This window comes from Peromyscus maniculatus, chromosome 12, assembly GCF_049852395.1.
Source record: "Peromyscus maniculatus bairdii isolate BWxNUB_F1_BW_parent chromosome 12, HU_Pman_BW_mat_3.1, whole genome shotgun sequence".
NCBI classification, from domain to species: domain Eukaryota; kingdom Metazoa; phylum Chordata; class Mammalia; order Rodentia; family Cricetidae; genus Peromyscus; species Peromyscus maniculatus.
The window spans coordinates 86,558,115-86,579,934 of record NC_134863.1 but is presented as its reverse complement, the minus strand read 5'-3'; the positions used below and the strand labels follow the sequence as shown (position 1 = coordinate 86,579,934).

The 21,820-nt window shown below is 44.5% G+C and overlaps 1 protein-coding gene across 3 annotated transcripts in view; it reads left to right on the top strand.

The window, feature by feature from the left end:
• Dscam (DS cell adhesion molecule) overlaps positions 1 to 21,820 on the top strand; it is a 593,021-nt gene that overhangs the window by 393,536 nt on the left and 177,665 nt on the right. For all 3 annotated transcript variants that reach the window (XR_013043895.1, XM_076549303.1, XM_015999884.3), the window contains exon 11: positions 4,527 to 4,700. Coding sequence is in view for 2 of the 3 variants with exons in the window: in XM_076549303.1 (XP_076405418.1) it covers positions 4,527 to 4,700 (174 nt within the window). In the remaining variant the exon portion in view is untranslated. The remainder of the gene's footprint in view (positions 1 to 4,526; positions 4,701 to 21,820) is intronic.

The window sequence follows — 21,820 nt, the reverse complement described above, 5'->3', positions numbered from 1 at the left end:
GGCAGGCTTGCAACATGATAGTTCCCAACCTAGAAAAGGGAAACGGGATGGAGGAAGAAAAGGGGGGGAGTGATCCAGAAGTCACCATCACTGTACAATAGCTGCTTGCCAGGTGTTAGCCACACCACAGCTTCTCTGTAACTGAACCAGACATTCATTTTGTGTAAAAACAGGGATGAATTTTTATGTGTCATCCTAGAAAACAAAGGATGTCATCTCTCCAGATGGTGGGATTAGAATTACTCATAGAAAATTGGAATATCCCATTTAATTTTAACTGAATTGCTATAAAGCACCCATCAAAGAGTTCTCGTGTTTAAAACCACAGTAGGTAAATTATCAGATATCTTTCATTAATTAATGAATCGTGATCATTTCTTAAGGTAATTTATCTATTTAACTGGAGTTGCTAAACTTAATGGCATTAAGTTATTCATTATTTTGCTTTTGGCCTTTTTCAGATGTAGTCACAGCTTCTTTCATTATAACTGTTTATGATTTCTGTCTATTCTGTTGTCTTCTTCTTCAATTCTATTGTCCTTTCCAGAGATCAGCTTTTGTCTCTATTTATTTTCCTCTGGTGTTTTTCCGTTTCATCTCATTGGTTCCAGCTTTCTTCCTTATGAGTCTCTTCTTTCTCATTTGTGTGTGGATTTGCTCTTTTTGTAGTATCTTCTTAAGCAAAATGCTTGGTTTGTGTCCTTTTTCCTTTTCTAGAATTAATACAAGCATTCAATGCTATGTATGACCATGGAGGTATTGCTTTAACGCACATACCGCACATTTTAATATATTTTCTTTTTATTTTATTCAGCTCAAAGTAATTTCTAACATGTCTAGTGGTTTCAGCTTTGACTCATGAGTTGTTTAAGAAATGCATTGTTGCTGGGTGGTGGTAATCTCAACACTCGGTGGGCAGAGGCAGGCAGATCTTCTGAGTTTAAGGCGAGCCTGGTCTACAGAGTGCCTTATAGGACAGTCAGGATACACAGAGAAACCCTGTCTTGGGGGAAAAAAAGAAAGAAAGAAATGCATTGTTTAGCTTTCAAATACTAGGAGACTTGGAGCTTATCCAGATATATTTCTCACACTGACATCAATTTTAATTTTTGCTACAGAGATACATTTACTATTATTTTCATCTTATAACATTGATTGAGATTTTTATTTCAATACTTGCAGTACTATGTCTTCTGATGACTGTCTGGGTTCCCTCAAGTTACTCTGCCACATGATCAAAGACTCACTTAGCAGAATTTTTTCTCCCACTAATTCAGGAGGCTGAGCATTTGAGGTCAGACACCAACCAGCAAGCGAGATTCTCTGAGGGCTTCCTCCTGGGCCTCACACTACTTGTTGTACCCTCACAGTGGACAGGAGGGCTCTCCAGGGTCACTCTTACAAAGGCACTGATCCCAATGATAAGGGACACACCCTCCTGAATTACACACTTCCCAAAAGCCCTCCTACAAATACCTCCCAGTAGGCTTTCAACATGTGTTTAGCAGTGTTCAGGAACACTGTTTCTTGGTGCTCAGGCACTGACTCTTTGTACTCAGGAACAGTCTTCTTGATACTCAGGAATACTGACTCTTTGTGCTCAGGCACACTGACTCTTGGTGCTCTGGAACACTGACTCTTGGTGCTCAGGCACACTGACTCTTGGTGCTCAGGCACACTGACTCTTAATGCTCAGGCACTCTGGCTCTTAATGCTCAGGCACACTGACTCTTAATGCTCAGGCACTCTGACTCTTAATGCTCAGGCACTCTGACTCTTAATGCTCAGGCACTCTGGCTCTTAATGCTCAGGCACACTGACTCTTGGTGCTCAGACACACTGACTCTTGGTGCTCTGGAACACTGACTCTTGGTGCTCTGGAACACTGACTCTTGGTGCTCAGACACACTGACTCTTGGTGCTCAGACACACTGACTCTTGGTGCTCTGGAACACTGACTCTTGGTGCACTGGAACACTGACTCTTGATGCTCAGGCATACTGACTCTTGGTGCTCAGACACACTGACTCTTGGTGCTCAGACACACTGACTCTTGGTGCTCTGGAACACTGACTCTTGGTGCTCTGGAACACTGACTCTTAATGCTCAGGCACTCTGTCTCTTGCAGAGATTGCTCTAGAGTCAGTTGCCCTGCTATTTCTAAGTGTGATACTCTATAAAGTTCATTAAATCAAATCAACTGATATTGGTATTAAATTTTTCTGATTTAAGAATCATTTTTATATCTATTTCTTTCTTCTCCTTCTAAGACAATAATTACCCAGAGTATGCTCGTTTTTTCATAGTCTTGAATGAGTTCATGTATTTTCCCCCTTTGTTCTTTTTGTTGTACAATGGATAAATTCTGCTGATCTAGTCATTTCCTCTCCTGTGTCCACTCTGCTAATAAGCTTCATAAATAAATTTTGCACAGATAATAGTTGCATTTTCTTTTCTATTTGTGTCTTTTTAATAGTTTTAATATTTCATCTGAATCTCTCCCATCTGTTTATGCAAATTATTCATCCTCTGCCCAGTAGTTTCCTCTGCTTCTGATAGAGTCTGTTTCTCCTGTGCTTCTTTTTCTCTGCTTTATTGAGGGGTCAGTCATAGCTTTCTGATAGTTTCTGGTCCAAAGAGGAGACCAAAGTAGTTCACAGCTTTTCCTAGCCCTTCCCTTCTACCCTGTTTTACAACTATGACCCCTTTGCTCTGTCACGTGCTAAAGGTAAAATACTCTCCAGGGCTCATATCTCATTTTTAGGCATTTTAATTTATTTTTCAAGACAGGGTTTCTCTGTGTAGCTTTGTGCCTTTCCTGGAACTCGCTTTGTACACCAGGCTGGCCTCGAACTCACAGAGATCCACCTGGCTCTGCCTCCCAAGTGCTGGGATTAAAAGTGTGTGCCATCACCGCCTGCCCGGCTAGGCATTTTAATTCTTTGCAACTATGTTTAGCTAGTTGCCTAGGACCTCAGTATTCAGATTCATTCTAAAGAAAATAGAATTATGATGCTAAGCAGACTAACAGTTTCCTTTTCTGGCTTCCTTCACCCTTAGCAGAAGTGGAGTACCTTTCAGCTGTGTGTATGGGTATGTGTGTGTGTGTGTGTGTGTGTGTGTGTGTGTGTGTGTGTGTGTGTGTGTTGTTTGCATGTGTTTATTGTAAGCAAGCACAGAAAAACCACAGAACTAGACTACTCTGTGGGTAGAAAGAACAATCCAGGGGAGTGGTGTAGCTGCCAGGCTGCCCCGGAGGGTAGGGAACAGCAGCTGTCAAGGGGGTTAGCCTGGTCAGCTTTGTCAGGGCAGGGAGCAGAGGTGGCAGGACTGCTAGAACAGCCGCAGAGTTAGTGCGGGGACTTTCATCTGCTGCAGGTTGTTTGGGTTCATCGGGTTTTAGAAGCCTTTTGCAGAGAGAGTTAACAAACAGATTTTTCCTGAGGAATGCTGAGTTTAGGCTTCTGTTTGTTCACCTGGTCAGAGTCCTACTTGGGTTGTTTCTAGGTCATTATCTCAGGACACTGTCAACAGCACTGCCATTTTCAGAGCCCACTTGGTGACTGAACATTCATGTATTTGTGCGTGTGTGTGTGTGTGTGTGTGTGTGTGTGTGTGTGTGTGTGTGTGACCTGACTTACGTCCTCCAACAGCGTCCTACGATGTTGACAGTGTAGTGTGGCTCTGCACTGTGACAGCTGGACTAAGGAGTGCCAGTGTGCTGCTCTTTGTAGCCTCCAACATGTGCAGCAGTGGGAGGGGGGTGTTAAATGGCATGTCCCCAGAGGAGCACTCCCCTGTTTACGTTCACATTCAATCCCGGGAACAGAGGAATTTTGTTCACGAGATGAACAATATCTACTCTGGGGTTGTTCTAACTATGATTTCTTTGAATAATTTATCAGCTGCTTAACACTCATCAAATTTGGCATTTTGTGGAGAAAATGTGTGTAAGCACTCCTTTTTAATCTCTTTCTCTGAAATACTGTCATTTTAGGTAGATGTGGTTTTCTCTACATAAGGATTTTAATATTATAGGAAAGAAGGTGTGACTTGGCACATCCCAAGACTGCCCGTGTGAGGTGTGTTCAGCGCCCTTGTATCAAAATGAACTTGATCTTGCTGTTCATGTCTTTATTTTTATTGTACACCTCTTTCTTGTTTTACCACTGTGACCAAGGGAGGTTGATTTTTGCCCACAATTTGATATGATAGCATCTACCTTGAGGTAGACGCTGAGGAGTTCATGACAGTGGGATGTGTGTCTGGGACTTCTTACATGTCAGCAGACTGGGAAACTGATAAGAAACAATGCTGCCAGTCAGCTGGCCTTTCTCCCTTTGTAATCAGTCGGATCCTAGTTCCTAGGACCATCCTGGCCACACAGAATCCTTCCATCCTCAGCTGAAGCTCTCTGGGTGCCTTCAAAGATGCATCCAGAGGGAATTCTTTGGTCACATCTTAGGCAGTGAAGATTAATTATCACTCCTTGGCATCATGGTTCCTTTTTTGTGGTTCTCTCCCAGGTGCTGGGGTCCCCCAGTTCCAGCCAATTGCCTTGAATGGCAGAATCCAGGTCCTGAGTAATGGCTCACTCTTGATCAAGCATGTTGTAGAAGAAGACAGTGGCTACTACCTCTGCAAGGTCAGCAACGATGTGGGCGCAGACGTCAGCAAGTCCATGTACCTCACTGTGAAAAGTAAGGAGGAAGAATGCTTTGTTTTACCTACGTAGGTTTTGGGGGGCTGAGTTTTTCAGTTGGTTCAATGCATACTTGTCCCAGAGCAAAACAAAACAGGTTTATCTGTAGCTGATGTTTCCAGTTTTCAGCACTGGAAATACTTTTGAAAAGAATGAAAAATGCCAGTGAATTGTCAGCAGCCACCCGGGGCTCCCCACACCCTGGGTGTCGAAGAGCATGTTTGTCAGGAGTTGGTTCTCTAGGTCATTGACTTCAGGCTCTGGCACTCTGTTTGATTGGTGGGCCTTAGTACCCACTCTTTGAAGCACTAATCTTACTGTGGAAGAGTCCAGCGCATGACCTTGCAGATACTCTTATGGAAGCCTGTTTCCTGTGTTTCACTGAAACCGGCTCCGCTACAGATTCCCTTTATGAAGTTGGCAGAGGCGCTTGCTGCCAAGACTAACAACTTGAGTCCAGTCCCCAGAGCCCACGTGGTGGAAGGAGAGGATCCAAGATCAACTCTTGCAAGTTGTCCTCTGACTTCCACGTGCTGCTGTGGTATATGCACTCCTCTCACCCCCCACTTCCCCACTGCCCTGCTCCCCCACTCCCCACACTCTCCCCCACTCCCCATGCTCTCCCCCACTCCTCATACTCTCCCCCACTCCCCATACTCTCCCCCATACTCCTCATGCTAACCCTCCACCCCTCCCAAGTAAAATAAATAAATATAGAAACATACAGCTAGCAACTGGATGCCTCATGCCAGCCACAGAGCTGCAGTGTGGGTGGGGCATGGGTGCCAGCTCAGGGTCTGTGCGGTCGACCCAGTGGGTGGGAGAGGGCTCTTCCCTGGGAAGTCTTCTCTGCACATTGGTCACTGAACACTCAGGGGAATAACAGAGTGGACCATCTCTCCCTGAGCAATGCTTATTAACAAATGCTTGTGTGGTTATATACGGCTTGTGTCCACTTGTGACGTTTCCTGTTGGATAAGCTTTGATTTCCTCCTAACAAGGCTGTGTCCAGACTTTCCCTGCTTTGAAGAGACTTAATGTTGTTATTGATAGTTAAGCCACATCTGTTTAGGGGGACTTCATTTTTAGTGTGTGTGGTGTGTAATTCAAAGATTTGTTATATGGCTCAGTACCTACGCTATGCACTAGGAACTTATCTTAGTCCATTATTCTGTCAGAAAAATATGAATTTCCAGCTAGTTGCTAAACTTTTGTGTGGCAAGGCATACCACAATTCTGAAATGAGGTGGTTTTGAAATATATACTCCATACCTATCTAATACATGATATTTGAGCTTCCTGACTCTGTTCTGGAGGAACTTATGTGAAAAAACCTAGAGACAAACTGTGAGATCAGCGAATTTTAGAATGGTAAGATTTTATTTTTTTTGTGAGTCTTGAAATACTCAGTTAACCTGAACCCCGGGAGCCATGTTGACACCAGCTGGTCTTTGCATGGTGAAAATAATATATAATTATAATATAGTTACTTTGTTAATTTGTAAAACAATTTTTGCATTCCACCAAACATCTGTCAAGGCCTAACAGCACGAGGTCTTGTGGAGCATACAGCATCAGTTGGTCATGGGTTTTACCCTTGTGGATAAAAATGCCTGTGCTTTAGAAGGAAGAGTAACGTGGAAGATGGCTGAATGACTGGCTTGGACATGGTACTGAGTGACATGTGCCATGTCCATGGCAGACGGCAGGAGATAGAACTTTAATGTCATAAAAGACCTTCGAGAATGGGGAAAATGTAAAACATAGAAATTACAGATTCCCACCCCACTGCCATCTCCTCCCACACCTGTGTGTGGGGTGCTGGTAGAAAACGTCAAAGGTCAATCAGGAGGATACTGCCTGCCCTTCCTGAGTCCTCACTCTGGAGGCAGTGGGCATCTGTGTACAACCCCTGAGCAGCGAAGGCCTCAGGGGTCACAGCAGAACAGAACTCAGGGTCAAAGGCCAAGGCACACCTCCCACTTGCTGTGGGGTCAGTGATTTCTGTGTGTCATCTGGGTACCCAAAGTTCATGTGTTGACATCTAACACTATCCTCTCTATGGTACTGTTAGAAGACAAGGCTTTGTGAAGTGAGCAGGCATGAGTGCAGCTCCTCAAAGTGGGCAGCCTGCAAGCCAGAAGATACCCTTCTCAGGAACCCAGCCCAACCAGCTCTTCTCGGATTTGCAGCCACCCGACAGTGAGGAATAATTGTCTGTTGTTGATGACATGGAAGCTGGGACTGGCTAAGGCATTGTAGAGTTACAGAGCTCGGTCCTGCTGCATTAGAGTTTGATGTTAAAGAGCTGATAATTATCTTTGATGATATGAAATGAATCTATGTACACAAACCTCCTTAGTCCATACACTTTATTTTGTGTCAGTTCTCTCTCTACAGGCTTCTATTCTGCTCTCATGCCTAGCTCCTTTCTTGACTGATTTTTCTCTACATTTATTTACTGTCCCCTCCAAGTTCTATTGTAATTCTCTCATCTTAATTTTGCCCCATCTAGGTTCTCATCCATCTAGTTCCTTCCCATCTCAGTTCCTCTCTCATCTCCTTCTTTCTCATCTTGTTCTTCCTCATCTGGCCCTTCCTCATCTTCCATCTTGTTCCTCTGGTCCTCTCTTCTAGCCCTTCAATCTAATCTTCCCCATCTAGTTCTTCCATTCTCTTGTCTCTTCTCCATCTCGTCCTCAAGTCCTCTCTTAAATCTTCCTCTAAGTCTCCATATACCTCTCAGCTCCCTCATTTCTCAGGTATTCAGTTATAAAACCAAGCAATAACAATCCTCTGGCTGAGCAAGGCCACCAGGCTTGAGTTCTTACAGGGTCATAAAGGCAGGTAAGAATTTTCCTCAGGCAGTGACCACCAGGCTTTCTTCTACCACCCCATAGGGGAGTGATAAAGGAGGAGGTCAACTGAGAACTAATGATCTGTTAGTATATCAGGAAGGGAATTTATGTGCTCAGTCTACATTCCTAGAAATGGTTAGGTAAGAAGTTAGGAGTCTCTAACATTAGTAAGGCTGTCTAAGAAAGGAGGGTCTCACCTTAATTGTACAAAAAATAAAGCTATCTGCCTGACCTAAGAGACAGGTGCTGTTTCTATAAGGGTGTTACCTTAGTCCAGGAGATCATTTGGCCTTGAATGCTTGATAGGTATTTTAGATAAATATACTGTTAGGAGTTCATGGAATCACACAAGAAAATCATTTTAGGAACCAGATAATATATATATATACAAAAGCTAAAGTATCACCAAGACTTCTTAAGCCATGGCTTGACCTTCAGAAAAGTCCTTGACTTTTCCAAGTAGTAGCTTTTGTGATAGTAGCTGAATTCCATTACATTTTCCTGTGATTTGCAGCATGTGAGCATCTAAAGCATTTTGAGGCTGGGCAAGGGTCATTGCAGAACAGAGGAGAAGGGGAAACATGCACACTGTTCACAGACTGGAGTAAGAGGTATCTCCATGTGACTTACATGGGGGAGGGAGGAGGCAGAGGTTGGCTGTAGACATGCTAGGAAGTGTTTCTTCGAACCAGCCAAGTCCTGGGGTCTCTGAAACCATAAAATTAGTGTGTCATAAAACAACAAAATCATGGGCTATGGAGATAAGGAAAATATAATGACTCTCTAGAAACGGGAGCTTTCTAGAGAGGAAAATCATTCTAGAGAAGAAAACATAAATGCCAGAGTACAGGAAGAAGGAAGAGGAGTGAGAACCTCCAGCTTCAGAGACCATTCGCATGGTCCCCATGACATGACCAACTGTCAGCCCTGGGGTAACACCTCCAGACTCTTGGCCAGCCTCTTCTACCCTTGAGGAAGAATCCAAGTTTCCAGAGACTTCCAAATGGAAGAAAAATAAATATAAGGATTGCATGGTTGCAAATAAATCTGTCAAGTGTACTCCCTTTTCTATTGCTCAGTTTTATTTCCATTATTTTAATTAATGTATATTCATCATACAAAGTGATAGGCTTCACTATGACAATTCATTCAAGTGTAGCATGTGCCTTAACCACATTCCACATCCTTTACCCTCTCCTATCCTCCTGTCCACTAATTTCCTTATTCTTCTCAAACAGTCGAAGTGGTTCCCTCTAACTTTCAAATGTGTGTATATTCCACATATGAGAGGAAATATGTAATATTGGGGGGGGGGGTTGGTTCTGTCTTAATTCACTTAACATGATCTCCAGTTCTGTCTATCTCCCTGTGCATCCTTGCTTATTCATAAAACTCCACTGTGTTCCACTGTGCCTGTGTGTGTGTGTGTGTGTGTGTGTGTGTGTGTGTGTGTGTGTGTGTGTGTGTGTGTGTGTGTTACATGTCCTTCATCCATCCAGCTCTTGATGGATCCCTAGATTGGTTCCATAGCTGGTCTGTAGTGAATTCTGCTGCAACAAGCATGAGTGAATAGGCATCCCCATAGTCTGCTAATTTTGATTTATTTGGGCATATTCCCAGGAGAAGTATAGCTGTATCATCCAAGCATACTGGTTCTAGTTTTGGAAGAACCTCCCCACTGATTTCCACAGTGGTTGCACTAATTTACATCCCCACCAGCTTTGTATGAAGGCTCCTTTCCCACAACTCCTCACTAGCACTAGTTGTCCTTGGTTTTCTTGAAGCAAGCTATTTTGTCTAGGGTAAGATAAAAATAAATGTCAAGGTAGTTTTCATTGGCATTTCCCTGATGCCTAGGGGAATAATCTTCGTGCATTTGTTGGTAGTTTTTAACTTGTTTTTTTTTTTTTTTTTTTCAAAAAAAGGGATTGTTTATTCATTTGCTCATTTATTGGTTGGATGACTCACTTTTTCTGAGTTCTTTATATATTCTAGTTAATTGGTCTTATCGTATAGGGCTGCACTTATTTCTAAATGGAAGAGCTTGCCACTTCCTTGGGCAATGTGAGGGGATGGAGGTGGCTGCTCAGGGGGAAACTTAGGGTTTGGCTGGAGCTAAGCTTCAAACACATTTGCAAAATGTATACCTATTTGTTACTGAGGACTAGGGGGGTTACAGCAGGAAACTGGGTGTGAGCACTGACTACCCTTCTGTCCAGCTTGCTTACTGCACACAGTGACTTGTGTCAGAAAAGGAGTTTTAGTGACAGACATCCACCACAGCCCTCTTTTGTTAGGAAGCAGGCACAAGGTGCCTGGCAGATAACAGGCAGACTGTGGGGAACTGTCAGGGAAAGCCATCAACAGGATGGAAGATTGATCTGTGCAAAGCCTTCCAACTCAGCTGGCATTCATGCTTCTGAGTCTACACCGCCATCTCAGTTCTAATTTATCTTTTACCAAAAATCCTCTCAGGAAAAAAAAAATCAAACACTAGAGGAGCCTTGGTGGCAAACACAGAAATGGCAGGGGCCTGCCTCTGATCAAGCCTGGGCTCTCAGGGCCACGCTACCTCTAGCCCCCGTGGGCAGCAAATGCAAAAAGCAAGCCAGGCACCCAGACCAAGCCTCTTCTGTTATAACAGGGGCTATTTGGAGTCTCAGGAACGTGGTGATTTTTCTGAGAAAATAATTCCCCAAACTACTAGGGCTCTCAAACGGAAGGCATTCCTAATGTTTCCCTCAGGTGCCAAAGTTGCACCTGCCCCCTCCAGAGCTCTGCCACTGGCTGTATCTTTCGAGGAACACTGATTGCAGCAGCTCACACTGAGCAAGCAGCTCTTCTTTTGTCTGCCTCTCTGCTTCAATCCTTTCTGATCCCCTCATGTAGCACGAAAGAACATCACTTATCAAACAGGGGTAGGAACATCCCTGGAGAGACAGTTACTCTTGGGATCTGATGAAGCCTGTAGCCCCAGAGCAACCCACAGGCCGCAGTACAGTCTGACCTGCCACCCCCTTCCCTCATGCTCAGCCTGGGCAGCTCTGATGCCAGAGTGTATGGCTTTATCATTTGCTTTCTGTTACTGTCACAGAAAACTGGCCAGAAGCAACCTTTGGGAGAGGAAAAGGTTTATTTGGCTTATACATCCCAATCATACTGGGGAGACAGGGCAGGAACTTGAGCAAGAGCAGAGGCAGGAACTGTGGAGAAGTACAGCATGCTCTCCATGGCTTGGTCAGTTTTCTTTGTGCAAAGTCAGGTCCACCTTCTCAGGAATTGCACTGCCCACAGTGAGCTAGGCCCTCTCATATTAGTCATGGATTAAGAAAATGCCCCATAGACTTCCCTACAGGCCAACTCGATAGAGGCATATTTTCTTTTTTTTGGGGGGGGGGGAGCTGAGGATTGAACCCAGGGCCTTGAGCTTGCTAGGCAAGCACTCTACCACTGAGCTAAATCCCCAACCCCAGAGGCATTTTCTTAATGGAAGTTCCCCCCTTCCCTGATGACCCTCACTTGTGTCAAGCTGACAAGATACCAACTAGCATATGTGTGTTCCTGGGTGTGCACATCTATGTTCACACCAGGTCTTTTAACTTCTACCAGATAGATCTTGGGGTCTTGACAACTCTCAGACCCACTTCTGAAGTCCCACCATGTCTTCATGATCATGTTAGGCTGGGAGAAAAATAATCCATTACTCTCTCTTTTGTGTAGAGCTTCATCTGTTCTTAGACAGCCTTCTTTACTCTGCTACTAGACCCCTCAGATCTTTACGACAAAGTAAAAATGAGAGAGGAGCCCCTACTTAGATTAGTACATGTAATAAGAATATTCTAGATTTAGCAGGATCTAAATATATATATATATATATATATGTATATATATACATATATATATATATATATATATATATATTCTGTAAATATACAAACCCCTACTGTATTATGTGATGTAAAAACATGAATGTAAATTGTACTTCAACAGAGCTTTTTTGTTATGATTTTCAGGACTGTTATCATTAGCAATTTCTAATATGGACTGCAACAATTAGCACTTTGAGGTCTGAGGTTAGATTATCTGGTTTCACTCCCCAGTTCCACCTATGAGAAACTTGTGTGTGTAGCGAGAAGTTTTCCTGTGTCCCCTGCCCAGTCCACAGTCTCTCAGACCCAAATCAACACACAGAAGCTTATATTAATTTAAACTGCTCAGCTGTTAACTCAGGCTTTCCAATGACTAGCTCTTACACTTAAACTCAGCCCATTTCTGTTAATCTATATGTTGCCACATTTTCCTTGGCTTTACCTGTGTGCCATTACATGCTTCTCCCTGGACGGTGGGCTGGCATCTCCTCACTCAGCCTTCCTCTTCCCAGAATTCTCCTTGTCTGCTTATCCCACCTATACTTCCTGCCTGGCTACTGGCCAATCAGCGTTTAATTAAACCAGTGTATAAAAGCATTATCCCACAGCATGTGTGAACTGGGGTCAAGTTATAACACTCTCAAAAGCTCCAAGCTTCTCATCTGTAAGATGGGATTAATTACCTGTATGTTCAGGAATTGTGATGGCATGCTCTGGCAGTAGAGGGTCAGAGAATTATGGTTGACCCTTCATAGGTGGAAGCTGCTGCAGTCATAACCTTGGCACTCATGCAGACTTTTTTTTTCAGTATTATTAGTGTGTGTGCATGATGTGAGATGGGGAGGGTCATACATGCTATGGCACATGTAGAGGGAAGAAGACAACTTTGTGGAGATGATTCTCTCTATTATATGTGGGTTCCAGTTACCCAGTTCAGGTCACAGGATTTGCACATGGCTAGTGCCTTTACCCACTGAGCTCATCCTGGGGACTTCTTGATTTGTTTTTTAATTTCTGCATCAGAATCATGGCATTTTAAATATTTGCATTTTTATGTTGAAGCTGTGATAAAGTACATTCTTTTCCCCCTCTAACCCTTTATTAATTATTCTTCCTTTTACTATTACCTAAAATTGATGGCCCCAAGTGCAAAGCTTACCTCCCTTTGGCTCTGGTGCTCTTGATGTACCCTAAGAAAGAGATATTTTTTTTCTACCTGGTGTTTAGATATTTTTTATTAATTTTTCTCAGACAATTGAATTTTATGCCATTTGAAAATGATATTATGCCTTCCCCTCTTATTTATGTAGCTGAAACAATTCAAAGGAAGGCCTTTCATCATTGTGTCTGAATACAGACAGTAACATGAATGCCATCAAACAGGCCACATGTGTGTGCAAGCAGCTGCCTATTAGCTGTTCTGAGTGGCTGTTTTCCCACTCAGTTCCAGCCTGGCATCCATGTCTCCAGGCCTGAGACTGGATGCACCAGCAGATCTTGCTGGTAGAAGGAAGGAACTGCTTTTGTTTGAGGCTGCTGCTGAAGCTTGTTTGTCTTCATCAGGAGAACAGGAAGGTCCAAGTGGTGTTTCCTGGCCAGATCATGGGTCCTTCTATATTTTTGCTTCTTTTAATCTTTATAATCACTCATTTAATTTAAACTAAATCCATCTTGGAAAGGATGCAGACAACAATGCCCAACTTTATTTATGACTGAAGTAGGCTGGCTCTGTACCCATGTCATCCTCAAAGGCCCCTAGGCCAGTTTTATTCTGTAAATTCAGCTGAAAAGAGCTGTCTAATCATCTGTCCTGTAAGCATGCCAATGCACTCCTGGAAAGGTGAACTTGGAAAACTCCCTCCTGTGATTCATTCATAGTTGAGCACAGACTGGGGCCACGACTCTCTCCTCTCCCTTGAGGACTCCCAAATATGACCTCTGCAGAGACAATCTGGAATGCTTGTGTTAGGACAGATCCAAAGTCAGCATCCCCAGAGCACATTTGCTGATGAGCTTTTGTAATGCAAGGCAAGTCATGGTGGGGTGTCCGAGGCCATCAGGGCAGGAACCAGCCATCTGCTCTTTGCAGTTCAGACCTGGCTGAGCAGAATGGCAGAGGCAGGGGTGGGGACAGTAGAGCTCTGCACACACATTCTTCCTGTTCATCTAAATTCCCACACTGTTGAACCAGTGGATTTCAGAACACAATGCTGATGTCCACATTTTGTGTCTTGCCTCTCAGCTATTGATATTAAAGCCAACAGTAGTGGAGAATGGCCCATATACCCACAGGACAAGAACCTTGCCAGCACAGAGCTGGGAAGCTAGTTTGTAGTTCATTTCATATCAAAGAACTGTGGGTCTACATGATCATTATATTATATTAAAAAGACATACACAGGATTTTTTAAATACAGTGAAAGTATTCATCTATACTGTAGAAAGAGCTATAAGATAAAAGGTACTCTGGTGATTTTAATTTTTGTTTTTGTAACTTTAGTCTACTTTAGTTACATAATAAAATGCCAGATACCTAGCTGTCTATAAACCTAGTCAGGTCATAATTTTGGAAGTTGAAAGACTAAGGTCCTGATTCTGGTGATGGACCCTAAACTGCATCACACTATGGCAGATGCCATCGTGGTGGGAACATATCAAAAAGGGAGAGTCATCACTGGACAGGAGATGGATGCTTTGTCAAGGTTATCATTCTAGATAAGTGCACACAACTCCATCTCCATCTTCATGCCTGGTATGCAGTATTTTAGTGCATGTCTAGGTAGCATTTGAACCTGATCTCATATTCATTGATCCTGGAGACCATGTCCTGTGTTCAGGCCCTTTGAAATCAGCTACTCTGGAAATGGAAAACTAGCAGGTTCTAGCCAGTGTGTGCTATAGGATGGAGAGACACCAGACCACAGACAGCAGACACTGAGAGGTTTCGGGATGTGGATTCCCTTTACTTCTCTGCTTTCTGCAGACTTCTAAGCACAACTAAAGAGGGACACTTTCCATCTCAGGTGTGCAGGCCAACAGCCTCGTTTTCTGTGCCTTGTGTGTGGGCTTGATGCAGAATGGGCCATTGCTAGGATGGAAACATGGTCAGAAAGTATTTTCCATTCCAAGTTCACAGTCATGCCTTGGGATGTCAAGAAGGAGGGGAGGGCTTTCGCTTAAATCTTATTGACAATGCCACAGGGTATTGGGGGTGTTCCCTCCATGATGACATTGGCCATGGTGTGATGCTGTTCAGGTCTCATCACTAGAGCCAGGAGTTTAGTCTTTGGATTTTCAGTTTCCAGAATGATGAGCTGACTAGGCCTCCCCCATTTCGTAGTGGGTCCTAACTGAAGGAAGTTGGTTGCTAGATGTGGGTCTTGAAGGCTGTACCACTATGGTTCTTTTATGTGTCATCTTGCTAGGCATGGTTCCTCAATGTGTGGTCAGGCACCATCCTAGATGACACTATGAAGGTCTATCACAGATGTTATTAGCATTTCAATTGGTAGCTAATGAATAAAGTGCGTTTTTCATCCTCCATAATACCAATGGGTCTCATCAGCTGAAGACCTCTAAATAAAGCAATCATTGAACACTCTTCAAATCCATAAGTGTGCAGATATGTTTGCATATCAAACTTATTGAAACATCTGGCCCTGGTTAGGAAGGGATTCGTTCTGTTTTCTCCTGTCACTGACTTCAGATGCACTCTGGGCTATCTTCTAGCCCATCACAATGGTCAATCCAATTTAAACTGTGATATTCTGCTCTCCCCTGGCCTGGAGCATCAAGTCTTTTCATTCAGGACTGCTTGCTCCTATTGTGCGGGGTGACACAGGAAGACAGTGGGGGACAAAGGCTCTTTTATTCACCTTGGCACTGGCTGTTTCTCTAATGCGGACTAACCATCAAAGCCCTCTGTTTGACAAATGGTCTACATCCTAATGCCATTCTATGCTCCAGGCAGTGTCCTGTGACTCAGTTCAACTCTCACATTAACGACCTGGAGTTAGCATCATGTCCCAGCAAGACTTCCCTCACTTCAGACACCAGCAGTAATTGGAGTTCTCAGATGGCCTCCTCTTCTGCCTGGCAAGTTCTGAGTTAAAGGTCATACAACCTCTTTATGTTTGATAATTTGTTAGAACAACTTATGGAACTCAAAATTGTACTCAGTGACACTATTACAGAGGATCCAAATGAATAGCCAGATACATGGGGACATGTGACAATATCTGGAAGGGTCCTCAGTTCAAAGTTCAGGAGCTTCTGTGCTTGTGGATTTGGGTATGTCCCTATCCCAGAACACTGATGTGGTCACTTGCTATGTGACACTATTCCTAGGGAGGTGAGAACAAATGTCTAGTCACCACAGATAGGCAGCCAACAAAAACAAACAAACAAACAATCATCCAAGTACAACTTGGTGAACCAATGAGCTTTATTGGGATTACTTGCAGAAATATGGGTGAAGGGTTAGTTACAGAAACAGAAACCACTCGAAGACAGCTGTATCACCAAAGCCCACCCCAGCATGAGTGACAATCATGAAAGCTGGAAACCTGGAGGACACTGTGCAGCTTGCCAGTACCTCAGCAGCTTAGGGAGTATTCTTCTAGGCAGTTCAGCTGGTCTGAGCTTCTTCTAGCCAGCTGAACTTGTCAGACCTTGTTCTGGTCAGTTTCAGGGACTTCCTGGAGATATTAAATTGTTTATCTCATGAGCTTAACTAGCTTCCCTGCAATATGGAATGTTTCACCAGCACTTAGAACATCCTGAAAGTTCTAAGCAGCTTCCCTCCAACATGAAAGAAGGTTTAACCTGAGAGGATATTGTTATACCACCGCCAAGGAATCTCTCTGAGTCTTAATGTCCAGAGCTTATATCTATGTTCCAGAACTATGATTTGATTAAATCATCAGCCACATGTGTGAACTTGAACTCCATCTGCTCCTGTTCTCAGATGTCAAGGCCGGGTCTGAATTTTCAGCCCTCTAATTGTAGACTTGTTCTATCTGGGATAGATAACCCAAGCCTGGAAACTAGTTGGTCCCATCATGAGTCACTTCAACAGCAGAAACTCAGATTTGGCTGAAAGGAAGATAACAGAATGCATTGGTAACTCAAGGAGCTTCAAAGGGTTTTGAAGCCTTATCCAGAAAACCAGGATAAATGCCAGTTATACTGTTTATTGGGTCACATAACCACATATATATGATTTATTTGATAAGAAATTTTCAAGCTCCACCGGGCAGTGGTGGTACACACCTTTAATCCCAGCACTTGGGGGGCAGAGGCAGGCGGATCTTTGTGAGTTTGAGGCCAGCCTGGTCTCCAAAGCGAGTTCCAGGAAAGGCTCAAAGCTACACAGAGAAACCCTGTCTTGAAAAAATCCAAAAAAAAAAAAAGAATGAATGAATGAATGAAAGAGAGAGAGAGAGAGAGGGAGAGGGAGAGGGAAAGAAAGAAAGAAAGAAAGAAAGAAAGAAAGAAAGAAAGAAAGAAAGAAAGAAAGAAAGAAAGAAAGAAAGAAAGAAAGAAAGAAAGAAAGGAATTTTCAAACTCCTTACTGCACAGTCCCCAAGTTTTGGGACATGGAATAGATGGCTGTGCCTTCTCTGTGGTGCCCCTCACTCACACACAGGATATCTAACCTTGTGACCTAAATAACCTTTTCTTTATAACATCAGCCTTTGATTATAGTAATGCAAAAATCCCCTAATATAAGAGACAGAAACAAGAAACACTCCATCAGGGCTGACTCACATGGCAGAAAGCATAGGAATGATAGGAACTACCCCTCCCCCCCAAATTCAGACACACTGGCAAATACTGTGCTCTTCAGTACTATGAATGTGTGTCTGTTTTCCCATAACTGGAAACATCTAAATGTTTCACAGTCTATTCCAGTCAGGCCTCTTTGTATTTGTTGACTATTTGCATGTCATGTGATTTTTAGTGCTCTGTGTGACCCACCGCATCCCTAACCTGGGGAATACATAGTCCTGCCCTTGATGGCTCGTTGTGCATCTGGTCCTTTACAAGGTCAGCTTCCTCGGCAACAGAGCATCCTATGCCCTGCTTCCCTGATAATGGGAAAGAAGATAAACAGCATGCTGCAGACCAAGATGCCTAGGAGCCTAGCAACCTGCAGATGGTCCCCTGCTTCCCCACAATACAGCTGGAAGGAGAGTGAGGGTGTGTATGGTGATTTTATGAATCCTAGAGCTGGTCTTGCAAGCAGGGAAGGAGTCATAAGGGTGGGACTTGGAAACCCAGGTAGCATCAGCTTTCAACCCAGTCACTTGCTCTTTTCCGTTCAAGTCCTATGTGTTTCGAAGCAGCTCTTTGTGGAAGCAGCGCTTAATTACTTCCGGCAACCTCTGTGGGCAGAAGATGTCAGTAATCTTTCAAATGTTCTCATTAGTGGTGAGGTTGGGGATGTCAGCCCTGGCCCAGCGCAGCGCAGCAGCCATCACTGAGCTGTCACCTGGCACTTCAGGGGTGTCTTAATGTGTGTGTTGCCCTTTCTCTGATGAGCAGCAGAGATAAAGGAGACCACAGAAAAGCCGTCAGGGGATTGAGAAATGCAGGGTCGATTCTTCAGTGGGGAATGTAAAATGGCCATGTATTGCATTGTGTTAGCAGCCATCAATCAAACAAGTCCACTGTAAGTGTGCAATCTTAAAGCAATTACGGTGGACCGTTGATGATATAGCAGCCAGCTTGAGACGTTTACTTCCAGCTTTCCACATGGACCACACACTGCCCTGGCTTTACAGGTCTTTCTATTTCACTTCTTAAAGGCAAAAGCCTCTCCCTTTCCCCGTCTCTGAATCCATGCCTTTGATTTCTCTTTAAGCAGCTAAGCTCCTTCCTACTGCAGGATATTTTTTTCAGGCATGCTGTAAGCCTGCAGGAAGAAGCTAAGATGCCGCAGGAACCAAGTTTGCAACAGAGCCCATGAGCCCTGAGCTCTCCAGGTCAGGCTGCAGGCCACAGCACTGCAGAGGAAGACTCAACCAAGTACATAGGCCGTCTTCACAGTTTTAAATGACAAGGTCACCAAGGGTGGAATTTATAAGGTAGACTATGATGGAGCTTAAAACTCCAGGGACACCCCAGCCTCTTTTAAAGCATGTCTACCATGGTCTCAAGCATGTGACAGGTTGGGCTTTCTGCCGGTGGGGCTGTTCTGAGCAATTGTAAAATTACCCCGCTACCCCTTCCAGGCATGAGGCTGCCTGGGTGGAGCTGCACACCAGATCTGCAGTTCCCCACTCTCCTTCAAAATCTCAAGTCAGTGCCCCTACCCCCAAGTCTGTATCCCAGACTACACACAATGCTCACAACTGACCTGACGACAGAACCCCCGACCCATGTGATGCCATACACAGATCCGAAAATGTGTGTGTGTGTGTGTGTGTGTACTCTCTCAGCACTGTAATCTAGATGCTCCTAAGATAGAATGGGAAACAGAGATGGAAGAATACCCAGAAGTTGGAGAGCTGGAGAGCCTAGTACATACATGTGTGCGCACACGCGCACGCGCGCGCGCGCACACACACACACACACACACACACACACACACATTAAAAGGTAAGGGCTGAAACCCAAGGTTGTTCCCTGACCTCACAAGCACACTGTGGCAAGTCACCCAAGTGCACACATACACATGTGCACACACACATACAACATACATGCACTCTATTGCACAGGTGCACGTACACACACACACACACACACACACACACACACACACACACACACAGTCATTTTTCATTTTTTTAATTAAGGGTTGACCTAAGGTCACACATATGGTGACCAACTGTCCCAGTTTCTATGGGACTCTCAGTTTTAACACTGACCTCCTAGGCCCCCAGACAGTAAGAAATCAAAGAGCTGACATACAAATTTTGGCTTTCCAGTCCACATGCTATGGACTTCCACCTGTCTTTCTATAAGTATACAGAACTCTCTTAACCACTGTGATTCTGGGAGTTTTAAGAGTGACAAGACATTTCTTGACCCAGCTGGACTTGGTCCAGGACCCTAAGATGCTGGTCACTAACAGACTTCAAAGATTGGCCTGAGGCAGGGGCTCCAAGTTTATTGTTTATTATCAGCTCACACCAAAGCTGATTGATAACAGGTTCTCAGAGGAGTACATAAATTGGAAAGCAAGCTTATTGGAATTTGGGGATGATCAGAAATTAAGTAAAAGCAAGAGGAAGTCCTGAGTACAGGAGTTATTTACAGGGGGGGTGGGGGTAGTAATTGAATTTCCCTTTTTCAGTTTTTATAGGGCCATGCCAGAAACTAGAAAAAAGTGAGGTATTCCTGTCCGGGTTGGTTAATTCTCTGGCTGTGATGGGCCAGTGGTAGGTCCACACACTCTGCACATGTGCCCATGGTTTTTCATGTGCTGGGTAGCCTTTAGTCCCAGCACTCAGGAGGCAGAGCCAGGAGGATCTCTGTGAGTTCGAGGCCAGCCTGGTCTCCAAAGCGAGTTCCAGGAAAGGCTGCACAGAGAAGCCCTGTCTCAAAAAAAACCAAAAAAAAAAAAAAAAAAAAAAAAAAAAGAGTAAGTGAAGTCTATCACCACCTCCAAGCTCCAGCTGCTTCTGTCCATTCCTCTTTGTCTCAGAAGTGGTCTGGGGTGGTGTCCCAGGTGGAAGCTTCCTGTTAGAAGCCATCGCCCTTCCAGTTCAGTCTGCTACAGTTAGCTGCATTAGAAGAAAGGACATCAAATAAGACAATAGGGCCTGTCTGTTCTTTGCCATCACAGGCTCAACCCCACCACGATTCTAACCCATCTCAGTCACCTTTACCCAGCTACAAGCCCTCTTTCTCAGCTTCCTCAACGCTCCAAATTCCACCATTTTAACTCTTAGTCTTATTTTTACCTCCAGCCTCTGCTATCACTTCAACATATGGAGCAACCTGCACATGGGCCCTTTTCCCTTTCTGCCTGTGGAGAAGTGGCTCCTGGTTCAACTGTGAGGTGCTTCTCCTCATGTTGCTACTGAACAGGGGACGTGCCAGTATCCTGCTCCCCAGGGGACGTTTTTCCTGTGGTACCTGCTGCCCTGAGGAGGGTGTGGGCACTTTCTGGTGACCCTAAGGAGCAAGAACCTGGAGCCCACTGAACACTAGGGATGCTCTTCACCAACCACCCCTGTCCTCCTCCTATCTGTGGAAACTTCCGGAATTCCCCTGCAGAGTAACAAGACACAGCAATCTGCCTTCCCCAAGTCAGAGGAGTCTAGTCCTAAGGCTTCCTCATTTGGTAGCACCTAGGATCAAGGGAAGGGAGAGGTCAAACCCACTGCCTCACTGCCAGTAGCAACTCTTAAAAACAAGAGAGAACAGATGCTGGTAGCTCAGGCATCCGTACATGTCTTTGTCCCACCCCATGTGGGTCTCTTCCTGTGGAGGGAAGTAAGGATGGGGAAAAACAGGAGACAGGTGCTGCTGGGAGGAGGTGCAGGCCAAGGAGAGTACCGATGAGGAATAGTACAGGTGAGGCATACACAGAGGATGCACAGTAGGCACAGAGAACTGTGGAGCTGGGTTCTAGAAACCTTAGCTAACTACCCAGGAAGCCCAAGAGCACTCCCTGTCCTCAGGAAGAGTGAGGTCATAGCCCAAAACCATGGCAATGTTCCATATAAGGCTTAGTCTCCTTAGAAATGAAGTCCTTCCACCTCGGGCTTCAGCGCATTCATGCAGCCTTGGTTTGAGGATTTGCACTTTGTGTCCATCATCCCAATAGGCAGTGGTAGCCCACATGACATGCATGTCAGTAAATGTCACTGATGGTCACTGGAATAATCCTTTACTGACTTTCCCTCACAGCTGTGTGCTGGCAGCTGAACCATTGCTGGGGCAACATGATGCCTTTGGGCACATGGACAGGAATGCTAGTGATGGTGAGGGGCAGAATTCTCACTGCCACTCACATCTCTCTGCCCTTAGATTACTAATGCCTGGTCGGGTTTTCCGGATGCCGAACAGCCACGGGGTTCACTGTCTTATGGAGAAGTTGCCAGGGCAGAATCTAGCCCTTCTGCAAGCAGTCACAGCAAGGCTGTACTTGCTCGCTTCTTTTAAATTAATTCTCTTTGGACTTCAGCCATTTTACCCATGTATGTACATAGTGCATCCTGGTGAGTCTCACCTCGGCCTCTCTTGTCTCACTTTTTTATAAATGCTGCTTTTGTACAAGGGCGTACAGAAACTGAGGTCTACAGCGTGTGTGCAGCCTCACCTTGCTCACCTCCAGCTGTGCATGGCTCTCACTGCAGATGTTCGGGATTTCTAAGCAGAGACGCTTCTGCTTGATGAGCTTGGATCTAGGATGCCTTCAGCGACTTGCATTCTCTCC